General features: G+C 45.0%; 1 protein-coding gene across 2 annotated transcripts in view; it reads left to right on the top strand.

Moving 5' to 3' along the window:
- Positions 1–584: 584 nt before the first annotated feature.
- ABR (ABR activator of RhoGEF and GTPase) overlaps positions 585–14,200 on the top strand; it is a 175,162-nt gene continuing 161,546 nt past the window's right edge. The window contains exon 1 of one of the 2 annotated variants that reach the window (XM_036223703.1): positions 585–1,803. In XM_036223703.1, coding sequence (XP_036079596.1) covers positions 768–1,803 — 1,036 coding nt within the window. In that variant the 5' untranslated portion in view covers positions 585–767. The remainder of the gene's footprint in view (positions 1,804–14,200) is intronic. The other variant, XM_016138983.2, reaches the window with a different exon arrangement.

The raw sequence follows: 14,200 nt of genomic DNA, 5'->3' as shown, positions 1-14,200 counted from the left end.
AAACCGCTCGCTTCGACACCTGCCCTCGCCGCCGCGCCACATCGCCTTTCCCCCACCTTTTCTTGGTTCAAGGCGCCGCCTGACCCTAGGCAAGAGAGGTAGAGGAGAGCGGGGCGGCGGAAGGTCGGCTGGGCGCCCAGGCGCCCCCGCGCGCTCCCTTACCCGGGCTCCCGCCTCCCCCGGCCGCGCGGCCCCGCGCTCGGGTGCAGGACGCTGGTGCTGCGGCGGGAGCTGCGCAGCGCGACTGGCCAGGAAGGTGCGAGCCGGTTCTGCGGCAGCCAGCTTCAGGAGCCTCTGGGTAGACGACACTGCAGGCCCGCCCCGCCGCGGCCCTCCCGTAGCCTCCGGGCTGCCAGCGCAGCGCCGAAGCGCGCCTGCAGGGCCTGGCCCCGCGCCACCGCGGCTCCGCCCCCGCCGCTGCGCTCTCGTCGCCCGAGCCCGCGGGGCGCCCGGGCGGGCGGCTGGCGCTGCGGACCGCAGGCTTCGCGCGTCCTGACAGGGGCGGACCCAGGGCCCCCAGGCGCCCGCCTCCGCTGCGGATAGCCGCTTACGTCAGAGAGGCAAAACCCAGAGGAAGAAGGGGGAAAAAGAAAACGACACGAGGGCGGAAGGGGGAAAACTTTATTTTTTTTCTCCTATTCTTTTCTGGGGCTGAAGTGAAGAGCAGGCGACTGTGCCAGTGCGGGCTTCCCGGAGAGACCCAGGCGCGACCGCAGCCAGCCGCGCGCGGAGGAGCTGGGCCCCGGAGGCCCGAAGGGGCACCCGGAATGTGGGACCCTCAGGACTTTGAGCGCCACTGGCAGGCCGAGTTCCCTGGAGAGGAGGCGCCCGTCCTGCAGCTGGACTCGGTAGTGGACATAGAGCGGGAGCTGGAGCGGTGCAAACTCAACCTGAAGCGGCTGCAACAGGTGTTGGCGGAGGAGAAGTTTAAAGTCTTCTACCTGCAGGCGGCCCTGGCCGGGGAGAAGCCGGAGGTCGGCAGCGGGCCCCTGGAGGACGGAGACGGGGGCAGCCAAGGAGCTTCGGCAGAGGAGCCGGCGCCAGCCGGGCCCGAGCGGCCACCGCGCGAGGAGGCGGGCGCAGTGGGTGGCTGCGGAGACACCCGGGATCTTGCGTGCCGGGACCCGGAGGTGACTGCCAGGGCAGAGACTCCTCCGTACGTTTGCCTGGATCTTCCCACCTGTCCCGGGGCAGCAGGGGCCGGGGGCGCAGTGCGCAGCTTGACCGCCGCCATCCACCAACAGCTGCTGCAGCCTCGTCTCCTCTTCAGGCCCCGAGAGGACTGTGCGCCTCCCGGTCACGATGGCATAGTTCCCAGCGCCCCAGAGCAGTCCTCTGGGACTCGCGCAGGGCGGGGATCGGAGGAGGGCGAGCTGGCCGCCTCGGGCGCGGACGATGGGGGCGACAGCAGTGACCACGACTTCGAGATGGTGGATTGGAACGAGAAATTCGTCCTAGGCCACTTGTTCGTGGCCCCCAGCCGGCTTGGGACCCGTGATGAGGCCGAAAAGCCGGTGCGGTCGTGCAGCCCGCATCGCTGGATGCATCTGATCCCCGGGGGTCGGCGGCAGCAGCGGAAGAGCCGCGACCTAGAGCAGCTAGAATCAGAGGCCAAGGACGGGCTGGGCTCGCCTCTAGCAGTGGATGAGCCTCCCCGGCGCGGGGCGCGTGAGCACCTATCCCCGTGGCGGCGCAAGAGATTCCTGCAGATTCCCGAGCGGGACTCGCCCAGCCACAGCTCGCCGGAGAGGGGCAGTGACTGCAGCCACAACAGTTCCGACCACGAAGACGGCTCCTCTGCAGGTAGGCGCACCCCTCTCTAGATTCCCGCCTCGCACCTCCTGGGGGGCTGCTGGCTGCCTCCGGCCTCCCATTCCTGGCACATCTTATTGGTCCTGTTTTATCTCAGACTCCTGGCTAGAAGGGATGTAAGATTTACCTGTTCACCTTGAAGCCACTTGTGTAACTGAAAAAAAGATGGTGCAAAGTGATTTTGGCTTGGGCGAGTTTATGAAAATAAGCATTGTGGTGATGGCAGGAGGGTAATGGAATGGTGCCCTTGGCCAGACCATGGGAGGCATCTTTCATTAGGCCTCAGCCTTTCTGCTCTACTGCAACATTACCGTTCTTGTCCCTTCCAGCTAATCTTCCACAGGTTGGCCAATCATTCCTTTGCACAGGTAATGATAGTATCCTTCTCTGCATAAACTCCAGTGGCTCCCATTTCTCCTGGATTCCTTGATGTAGAAGTCTAGGTCTTCCACTTAATTTTCTGAACATCCCTCTCATTTTCTCCAGCCTGTATCTATGTTTGGACCAAATTGAAACAGGCTCCGGGTGGGGGTTGGTGTACATAATCCTCACTGCCTACCTACCTTTGCTGACTAGCCCCCTTCCTTGCACTTGATCTGTAGCTTCCTAGAAGAATAGGAGTCCTGAGCGGGAAGGAAAGGGCTTAGAATCATAGAGTCTTCATGCTGACCTAGTGCCCAGAGATCATGTTTAGTGCTCTGCCCTCTCTTCTGAGGACAGGACATGGTCTTAGCTATCTTTGAATATCCTCGTGATGGTCAGTATGGTGCCTTGCACATAGTAAGTGTTCAATAAATATTTCTTGAATAAATGGATGATTGCATTAAACTGTCTCCCACCCAGCCCCTCATAGGTTAAGGAGTGGGAATGGGGCTAAAGAGGAAAGGACAGGGATATGGGGTGGCCTGTGAATGCCCCTTTGGTGCCCCAGGGACTGTCAGGGTCTCCTCAGCCACAGGGAAAGCATAAATTGGTGTCTGGTCAGTTCAAGCTGTGATCAGAAACTTCAGATTCTTTCCTGCTACGTGAAGGAAGGAAAAAAAGAAATCACTGATGCTGGGATTGTTCCAAAATCTCCATTATTAGATCTTATCTGGGTAAGTTTGCATTTGAATGAAAAACTGTCCACTTTGCTAAAAGCACATTTGGAAGTTCCATCAAGTCATCTGTTGTGATCAATTATACTTATTCATTAGCAGAGATTGGCTGCTTTTCCCATAGGTCATGCTTTTGCCTCCTATGCTAGTAACATATATTTTATGTGCCCATTTAACTTAAAGGAAGAGTCTGAAGATCTTACTCTAGTGCCAAGTTCCAAATGCCCTCAGTGGAGGCTACCCAAGTGGCCCAGCCAGAGCTGCTTCAGAGTTGGCTCCAATCCCATCTCTCCTCAGTTCCACATGAATCACCCTGCTGGGTATGCCCAATGCACTGGATTTCCTCCAGAGAGTGACTTGTTTCTGTGAACTGTCTTCTTTCTAAAGGCACCCTACCACATAGAGCACCTTGATGCAGATTAGGAATTTATCGTTCCTTCTGGCCTAACAATTTACAAAAGGTCCCCCTTTAGGGTGGATCAATGATAAAAAGAAAAAAGAAAAATAAAAAAAGAAAAAAGATTCTCCTTCCTTTAGACTGAAGATTCTAGCCAGGGCACATGTCTGGCACTCATGGCTTTGGCTAGTGGTACCTGGGCTGTATTTCTGGCCCCATCTCAGAATCTCTCTGCAAAGCAAATTTTGTAGGGAATCCCTGTGCAGCTGCATGAGGGGCCCTGCCTACTATCTCCAAAACCTCCTCAATGAGGAGGTGAATGGGAGTGGACATGCGTATGCATACATGTGTGTACAAACATCCACGCACTCCTATACATGTATACAAATGTGCACACAATCACATACATGTGTGCATGGATACACAATCTAGGAGGAAGAGCCTTAAGACATACAGAGAGGCACTAGACTGGAGGGATTAAGGGCAGGTGTTTTCACACTGTGGGTGACAGTCCACTGAAATCAGTATGATGAGGAATAAAAGCATAGCCAGGCCTTCCTTGGCCATCCTTGTCTGTCCTTGCTTTATTTTTCTCCATCATACTCACCAAATTACTACCTTAGATTGTATGATTTTGCATGTGGATCTTTTTCTCTAGTAAAATGCAAACTCCAAGAGGACAAGGATTTTTATCTCTTTTGTTTGCTGACATAGCTCCAAAGTTTAGAACAGTGTCTAACATATAAGTGTTCCATACATATTTGTCGAATGATCTATTCTTTTAATGGGATGAACTAGAATAGAAAACATCAGACTGCATTGCACATGGTAATGGTATTTCTGTTTAAACAGTTTGTTTCAATTATGTATAAATGTGTGAGTGTATCCTCGGTCCTGATATTGAATGTATTTCTTGGTGTGGGTAGGACAGAAAGCTTTGAAAATGATGAGGAAGACCATGGGCTCTGAAGCTAGACTGCTTGTGTGACCTTGGGAGAAGTTATTTGAATTTTCTATGTCTCAGTTTTCTCATCTATAAAATTAAGCTAATAAACACTGCTTATCGTTTACTATTGATATGAAGAATAAATGGAATATTATTTCTAAAGGGCTTTGAACAGGTCCTGGTACCTAGCTCCTGTTCTAAGTACATTACACTAACTATGACTACAGGTTGTTTTCAGTTGATGCTTCAAAGATCGTTCTCGACCTTTGAAGATCATCTATATCAGTCTGGATCACAGATGGTGTGGTTTCCTATGATGAATGTATTTTTCTTGGCAAGGCTCTGGCTCTTTCTAGAACATTCCAGGCAGCAGGGCTGGACCCAGGGCAGAGTGGTCATCCTAGTTCGTGAGGCATTCTTGCTGGATTGGCCTTCACGTTGTTTCTCTCTTTCCACCAGCAATCATGCACATTTTCTTTTTTTATTTTTTAAATTTAATTTAAAAAATTAAATTTATTGGGGTGACATTGGTTAATAAAATTATATAGGATTCAAAATGTACAATTCTATAATACATCATCTGTATATTGAATTGTGTTCACCACCCAAAATCAAATCTCCTTCTGTCACCATATATTTGACCCCCTTTACCTTTTTCTACCCCCTTTCCCCACCCTCATTACCTCTGATAACCAGTAAACTGTTATCTGTGTCTATAAGTTTTTGTTTGTCTTGTTCATTTGTTGTTTTATGTTCCACGTGAGTGAAATCATGTGGTTTTCAACTTTTTCCATCTGAGTTTTTTGACTTAGCACGATAATCTCAAAATCCATCCATGTTGTCTCAAATGGCAATATTTTATTTTTTCTTATGGCCTAGTAATATTCCATTGTATATATGTACCATATCTTTATCCAATCACTTATCAAAGGGCACTTCAGTTGTTTCCATATCTTGGCCACTGTAAATAATGCTGCAGTGAGCATAGGTGTGCATATATCTTTATAGATAAACGTTTTCAAATTTTGGGGGTTAATAGCCATAAAAGAGGGATTGCTAGGTAATATGGTAATTCTTTTATTAATTTTTTGAGGAATCTCCATACTTTTTTCCATAGTGGCTATACCAACATACATTCCTACTCAGTGTATAAGGGTTTCATATCCCCCAAAACTTCTCCAACGCTTGTTATTACCTGTCTTGTTGATCCCATTTTCTGTATTCAGATATCCTTACCTGAAGATTTGATTTACTGGGAAATTCAGGCTTTGCCTTCCTCTCAGGGTTTCAAGGAAAGAGGACACAGGAGACCTCTTGTAAGGCCCAGAGGCAGAGGGGCTCCCTGCCTTAGAAAAATGCTTTCATCTCTGATGAGAGGCAAATCCTCACACCAAGACACATTTTTTTTTTCTAAATATAGTAACCAAATCAGAGTTTAAATAATTAGAATGCCCATTCTTTAATATCTTCCTTTTAGCACCTTGTGGCCTTGATTAGTACCAAGAAAGACTAGGCCATGTTGCCATAGATGAGGATGATGATGTGAATGGGATGGGTTGGGAACTACAAAGCTAGAATCAGCTGTGTTGGGTCATGTGTGCAATGAAGTCAGACCTGTCTCTGTGCCCTATCTCTACCCCTCACTAGGTGTGAGGCCATGGGCAAGCCACTGACCTTTCTCATCTATTAGATGAGAATAACGAGAATAGCTAACACTTGCTGAGGGCTTACTTTGTGCCAGCTCCTGTTTTAAGTACTTTATACATACTAACTCATTTATACCACACAGGCGCTTCACGAGATGGCCAGTAGGATTATTTCTATTTTACATATGAGAATCTTGAGGCCCAGAGAGCTTCAATAACCCAGTCCCAGGTCACCCAGCTTATAAGTGGCATTTAGGATTTGAACCAAGCAGTCTGACTCCTGAGCCTGTGCTTTGAAATAATAGCAGCTACCTCTTGGGATAGTTAAGTTTAAATACAATAAAATATTTAAAGAGTTTAACAAAGCATTTGTTAAGTGCATATATGTGTATTGTATATGTGCGCGTGCATTATTATTTTCTTTACTGCTAAAGTCCCCATCAGACCAATCCATCTGCTACTAAGGTCAACCATCAGGGCTGCTGCCCACCCATGGGGCTCTTGGGTGGACTTGGCCTCACAGGTAAGCAGACCACCTGCTGGATTTTAGACCTGTCCTCCTCAGCTGGGCACTCTTGGGCAGCCACAACTGCATGTCCTCATGAGGAGGTTCTGGTATTTTACTTTTCATGCTGACATGCTTCTGGACCACCCTTGCCATAGAGTTTGAAAGATTTGTCCTTCTCGGGGTTTAGGCATTCCTTCTGCAGCCTGTAGCATCCCCTGTACCACACATGTACTCTTTCTGGACCAAAGTTCACTCTTCTAGCAAAGCCCAGAGGTGGCTTTTAGAGTTAGGCATCCTTTTGCCTGGTTTTAGTTCAGATGACAAAGTAAATATCATTCATTTTTTTAATTGGTAGCATTTTCTCCTGCATTAAACTCTGTTCAGTGCAGTCTCTGTTTTTGCTGGCCCTTGGAATCCATCCATCCATCCATCCATCTATCCATTCATCCATTCATCCCACTCAACAAGGATTTATGAAGATCTTACTTCAAGCCTCTGTGTTAAAGGCCAAGACTGCAAAAGTTGGTGCCTGGCCTTTAAGATTCTCACTGACCTTTTGGCTCCGGGGTAGAAACCGTACGTTTTTAGATAAAGAAACAACTCCCCAGCAGATAACTTGTTAAATCTTGAAATAAGTGGCTAAGGAACTGTTATTTAGAACCTCAGCAACATTCAAGAGCCTAAAACAAGAGGAGATCTTAGAGTTGGTCTAATCTTGCCTCTCTCCAGACAGGTGAGGACCTCAGAGCTCTTAAAAGTAACCTCAAGGTCACAAGGCCCTCAAAGCAGGGCCTACAAGCCAGATCTAGGCTCTTTCCTTTCTACCCTATGGCCTTTTCTTTCCTAGGATTTTAGGCTGAGAACACTAAAGATGTGAGTCCTGTCAGAGTTGTAGTAACAGCAGACCATCTTGTTTAGACTTATAGTGGGTGGAAATGATTAGTCCCATTTTATAAGTGAAGATGCTGAAGCTTGGAGAAGTCAAGAAATTTACCCAGAGTCAAACAGCTTGGATGGTGTCAGCGCTTGAACTTTGGTCAGTCTTACAAAGATGCCACTTTAACCTCCAGTATGTAATATTGCCCTGGGCCAGCTATAGAATCCTCAATTTCTCAACATGGGAGGCTTTGCCATCAGATTCTGCCAAGCTGCAGACGGAGATTTTTTATTTTTAATCTCCTTGGGAAATGCATTTCCTGCCAGGTACTCATGTTACCTAGCACATTTGAAACCTGACTTCTGTTTCCCCTTTCCATTAGTGACTAATGAGATTTTTTGCTTCAGAAAGAATTTCTGTGTTCAGTGGATGTGTTTGAATAACTTAATTCAAAGTATAGCATTTTCAGCCTTAGCTGTGATAGAGTAATTTTTTTCCCATTCCCTGTTGTGGAGAGTTATTAAAAAACTATTTGAGACAAAGGAGCTGGTGGCTGGCTGTGATTCATTTGTAACTGGAGTTGACATTGCATCACTATTTCCTTGGTTCTTCAATGTTGGCCTCCCTCCTCCCCTCACCCCCACTATCTTAGCACCATCCACACCTCAGGATCAGAGGGCATGGGAGGGTTTGTTTACCCATTCCTTCCTCCTCTACAAGTAGTAAATGCAATTAAGCCTGAAAACCTTTCTGTTCCTCTAGTATGTTTTTATTCTGGTTAAGAAACTGTTCACAAAGCAGTTGGCTCTATATTTGACTCTAGATCTTTGTATTTTAAAAGTTAGAATCTTCAAATAATGGTACAGACATTTTCTGCATCTGAAAATTTCCCAGCTTGAAGGTTATGGTTTACGTTGAATAAGTTACTGACTTTCTCTAAGCCTCAGGTTTCTGTCTGCCAAGTGGAGGTGATAACGATAGGACTATGTCATAGACTTGTTGTGAAGTTTCAATGAGATAATGTGTTTAAAGTGTACAGCACACGGGCAGGCACGTAAGTGTTTAATAAATCTTGGATAGTGTTATTGTTGCTGTTCTAAGTACAGGAATTGTCAATTGGCTGAACCAAGCCACAGCTCATATTCACATCACTTTATGTAATGAAGTTCCCCAAGCCTCTTTGTCTACCACTTTCTCTCCTTTTTTACCTCCCTCCAGGTCCAGAGGTGTGTCGCTCCTTTGGAGGGAGACAAGTTTTCTTGGTCCTTTATATTCCCTGGTCTTTTTCCAGTCAAGTCCTGTATTCCTCCAACATCTTTAAAACGTCATCTGGCTTCTTCTATTCTCTACCCACTTGATTTCAGCCAGTGCCCATTCCTGCCAGTGTCTTTTCTGTGCTCTTTCTGGCATTTGTGATGCCCTTCCACCTCCATTTGCCCAGTCACAAAGCCACCCCTTCCTTTAATACCTGGCTTTTTCATGCAACTTTGTATTGTTTCAGATATGGGTTTACTGCATAGGACAAAACCTCAAAAAGTAGTTTAAGCAGGATAGTGGCTTATTTATCTCCCATGTAAAAGAATTCCAGAAGTAAGCAGTCCAGGGAGAATACCGTGACTTTACTGTCATCGGAAATTCAGGCTTCTTTTTCTTCTCTGTTTTTCTGTCTCAAGGTTGCCTCATGGTCCAAAACAGCCGCTAGAAATCCAGCCATCACATTCATGTGTTAGACATGAATTAGAAGAAAGAAGGAAGGACATAAGAGTGAGTGACAGCTGTGCATCTGCCTTTTAAGGCACTTTCCTGGAAGCCTCTCTTGAAAATTTCTGTTTAGATCTCATTAGCCACCTCTAGCTACAAAGGAGGCTGGGAAATGTATTTTATCTGGGCATATGGCCACCTTATATAAAATAGGGGCTCTGTTACGGGAAAAATGGAAGAATTGATATTGAGCAGGCAAATTGCAGCCTCTGGCACAAGCCTTTTCCAACTACTCCAACCCCTCTTGTGGTTCTTAGAGCAAGCCCCACACTCACACAATTGTCTTATTATTGTGCCATCTATTAATTCATTGAGCCAATGAACAAATAATGACTGAACCACTGCTCTGTGCAAGGCACGATGCCTTTTATATATTTACTGTGAAGTGTTGCTCTCAAACCAAGAGGTTAGCTGGCTCCTTGAGAGCAAGCGTCATGGCTTACGATTCCCTTTCTCCCTCACAACAAACAGTGCCTTCCACAGGCCTGGGCACATGGCAGGCACTTGACAAGTACCTGGTTGATTGTGGAAAAGTCACAAACGAGAAATTCAATGAAAATATAAATTCCTCGACTTGATACTATGCTACACAATTCTGGTTGTGTAAGGCTTGTTTGGGGTTCATTAGAGCATGGGACATCTATAAACATTAAGGTTGCATTGTAGTCACATGGACTTGTCCAGGTGTTGAGGGTAGATTTGACTATTTTGGAAACTGGACTCTGTGTACCAAACTAGAATTATAAGCAGAAATCTCTGTGCCCACCTGACTTCCTGTACCACAGCTCTGTCTCTGTAGCTGTATTTACACCACACGAATCTCTCTTGTTATTTCTGCACTGCTTAGCTGCAGAGTAAATCTGCATTCTTTTCGCAGCAAGCATCAGCTTTGGTGTCTGTTTCTGCCTTCCCATTTAGTCCTTTCGCTAGTCTGAGACAAGACCGTCTGAAGAGAGGTTGCCTAGAGCTTATGTCACATCTTGCGTCTGCTGAGAAAATGATTGTTTTAAAATTTTTATTGGCACTTAGGAGGAAAAGAACTAGAATATATTTAGCCTCTACTAGCTGCAAGGCACTATGTTAAGTGCTTAACTTACATCATCACACTTAATATTCAGAACAGTCTACTGTTCTAACTGTAAAGTAAATCCTACCTTTCTCATTTTGCAAATGAGGAAAGTGAGGCTCTGACTGATTAACAAGTCTCAGTTTGCTTAGAGTTAAGTAGTAGGGTTGGTTATTTTTTCCTCCTATTTAATTAATTAGTTAATTTTATTGAGAGAGAATTCACATACTATAAATTTTATCCTTTTAAAGTATACAGTTGTGGTTTTTAGTGTATTCACAAAGTTGTGCACCATCGCCATTCTCTAATTCCAGACCATTTCATCAGGAGGGGCTAATTTTGAGTCGAGGCTTCTCCCACAACCATCCCCTTTCCTTTTTTAATTTGCTACATACAGTGATTTAAAATAACTAGACCAGATCTAGGGAAACTTCAGGGCTTGTTTGGATGAGATAAGTATATAAAAGGACCATCCGCCTCTTCAGTCACTTTCCCATCACTGTGGTGGTCCAGGTGCCTCTTTGAATTGCTGCCAAATGGAGCTGGCCTAATTCCTCTGACCCCATCTTACCCTGTTTGTTTTTTGGACTTGAAGCAGGGGACAGAATGTCCCAAACTTGAGATTCCATGAGCACTTTTCATTCCTGCCCTGGGGTTGTGGTTGGCATGGTGAGAGGGGCCCTTGTACTGACCTGTGCCTTTTTTTGTCTTTGTAGCCCCAGAATGTCATTGTGCCTGGCATATAGAAGGTTCTCAATAAATGTTCGCGAATATCTAAATGTTAATTTCATCACTTCTAATCTAAACCACTGCAATAGCCAGCTCTTCTGCCTCTACCCTTTCTCTTCCAGTCCCAGGTTTAATTTCTGCATTAAAGACAAAGTGATTGCTCTAGACCCAAAATCTCATTAGATTAGACTGAAGTGATTATACTGGCTGGCTGTCCCTTTAAAAAGCTCCCCTCCTAAAACCCTACCTAGCAACTGGTACTTTCATGCTATTGGCCAACATTGGGTCACATGGCCCTTTGCCACCTGGAGAGCAGGCAAATCAGGAATTTTAGCTCTTCAGCCTCTATTGTAAAGAGTGAGAAGCAAAGAGACTGTGAATGGCTTTTGGAAAATCAGCCTAGTGTCATGTCATAGTTCTTTCCTGAACTTTGTACAATTAGAAAGTGGTTTGAAATGGTTTGCTTCTTTGTTACCCCCACTGGATTCTAAACCCTTAAAGTGGATATGTGTTAGAAGGGAACCACTTCTTTTAATTCTAATATCCCTGCCCCTAGCACAATGCTGGTATATTGCCTTTATCCTCATCGATTCCTCCCCCTTCTCTTCTTTCTTGGACCAGTAGGACAAATTGATAAGTCATATTCTAGAGCCGAGATTCTCAAGGGCTGCGGTGGGCTTTTCTTCCTAAAGCCGTTTTCAGACTTCACACGCCCCCTGGAAATGACGATGTGTGCCCTTCTAGCTTACTCCCATGTCCACCTGTCCACCAGTTGAGAATTTGTCATTGCGTGCCCCTCTTCCTGATGGGCATATGTTGTTTCCTAAAGGTGGGCAGTGCAGAAAAAGGCTGATGCTTCAAATCTGGCCAGCTAGTCCCTCCCCAACTAGTGGAGACCTGTGCTCGTCAGTAGGACTGTAAACTAAAGAGTTTGGTTCTCCCTTGCTTTCCAGGAACATGTTAAGTAAGATTACATCTCTGGTTCCCTTGAAAATGGGCATTAACTTAGTTCTATTCAGTGAGTTGGAATGGAAGAGATGTGTGCCACTTCTGGACCAGAGCACTTAATACTGGTGAGACCCTCCAGGGATCTTGTTCCTTTGTTATTACAATGCACAATGTTCCAGTTGATGACTGCTCTGTCAGCCTGGGTCCTAGAGAGGGGGAAGCAGAGCAGAGCTTCCAGTCAGCACTCAATGGATGTGTATTAGAGTGAGAAATAAACCATTGTTATTTTAAGCCACTAAAATGTTTGATACAGTTTATTACTGTAGCATCACCTAGTTTATCCTGACCCATACAAACACCTGACTTATATTCAGAAGAATGGCTCTTCTGAGCCTAAGAAATCAAAGTATTTTCCTTAAAACCTCTAATTTTCCTGCTCATTAAAGCCAAATGGTAACATAGCTGTTTGTATGTGTATATGAGGGAATGGATCTCAAAAAGATACAAAACAATGTTAGAAATGGCTAAATTGTTTTACCATTGTTTCATTCAGTGATTTGCTAGAAGGACTCATAAGAGTCAATAACAGATCATACTCATGGCTAAGATTTTTACAGAAGATACAGAGCACAAGCAGCAAGAAAAATATATGTGCCAACAGACTCCAGAGAGGTCCAGCACAGGCTTTTGATGTCCTTCCCTGTCTGAGGCCATGTAGGAGTGCTCTGTCTCTATTAGCAAACTGATGCAGGACAGGGCGGATTCTCAGGGGAGACCAAGCCCCACACTGAGAGGAGGGTTCTTGGTGGAGAGTGTAGAAAGAATTCAAACACACACCAAAGTTAGAGTCAAAAGGAAAGTTTATTAGAGAAGAGGTAACATTCCATAGACAGAATGTGGTCTCCTCTCAGAGGCAGAGTGAGAGCCTAAGAGAGACTGAGAGGGACAGAGGCAATAGAGAGAGACAAGGACTGTAAGAGAGACAGAATAAAGGCACTGAGAGACCCAAAGTATTTGGGGAATTCAGTTTACATATCGTTCTTTAGTTCCTGTGAGTTACAGTTTAAAGACTTTGTTTACCCATTTTCCTTTGATATGGAAATACACTGAGGAAGGATAGGAGTATGTAGTGTGAAAAGATAAGAACATGTAGCGTGAAAGGCCTGATGGCAGTTCCCAGTCTTTAATCCATAGGCTCCCCATGGCGTTAGCCATAGGGAATGAATGATTTTATTTTGTGTAGGGACCACTTAAAGATCCTGTTTTTCCTGTTTCCCCTTCACTGTGTAGGGAAATAGGTTGTTTTGCTAGGCCAGCCGAAGTCTTCCTTTGTTTCCTCCTTGTCTGGCTTTAGGGCCAATCAGTATATTGCAGTCTCTGAATATAGCTTGATTTAACACTTTAATTCTCTTGCCTTCTCCCTATGTTAAAATTACCAAGACTTATGTGAAATATCTTCTGTCAAGGAAGTCTCTTTGAGCCTTTTAAGGGGGCAGGTCACATAGGCATATCCTGCTACACAACTAGCCATGGCAACCAAAAATAAGACCCCCGCAAAATGAAACCAGATGTGCATTAATACTCTTGATGTTTGTACAAAGGAACTCGACAAGCCATTACAGCATGGTCCATTGTTCCAGGTGCAAAATGATGAAATTACTAATGTAGTGAAAAGGATACTAGAACTAAAAACCATGGAAACTTATTTTGTCCACAGTGTCATTGACCTAGTGGTATATGAACGTTATTTGTGAGAGTAGATGGTCTAAATGTCTGATTGCTCAGATCTCTGAGAAATATTTTTGCACATTTGGAATGAGTGTGACACTCAGGAAAGTTCCAGAAGTGCAATGCAATTTTTCAAGATCTTTATTAATTAGATTTTGGGGACCATCCTCACAACCTATTCATCACTTACACAATCATTTATTTCAAATAATAAGAAATAAACTTATAAACAAAAGTTTAAAGTATCAATTCATAATTTGGGGTACTTGACTATAATGAAATCATTTTGCCATGCCAGGTATTTGGTAAAAGTATATATTACACATTTTAATCAGAACAGCCCCATGAGACTATGTATTTTATTCCCATTCTACAGCACTAAGTCTAGAAATATTGAGTCACTTGCCCAAGTCACACAGCTAATAAATGGCAGAACTAGAATTGGAGCCCAGCTCTTTCTGGGGCCAAAGATACTCTGTTTCATCTCATTATTAACTCTTGCTCTCTCCAGGCTGCAGCTCCTCATTTGTAAAATAAGATGATTGCACTAGCTGAATACCAGTAAGTGAGATGAGCTAGGAGTCTATACCAAGTAATGGTTAGGAGCTTGGCTTTGAATCAGAAGAACCTGGGCTGGAATCCAGGCTGGAGACCACTCATTATTTTTTCCCTTAACCAAGTTACT

The sequence above is a fragment of the Rousettus aegyptiacus genome, unplaced genomic scaffold (assembly GCF_014176215.1).
Source record: "Rousettus aegyptiacus isolate mRouAeg1 unplaced genomic scaffold, mRouAeg1.p scaffold_m13_p_6, whole genome shotgun sequence".
NCBI classification, from domain to species: Eukaryota; Metazoa; Chordata; class Mammalia; order Chiroptera; family Pteropodidae; genus Rousettus; species Rousettus aegyptiacus.
The sequence above is the reverse complement of the archived record's forward strand: the minus strand, read 5'-3'. Positions and strand labels throughout refer to the sequence as shown.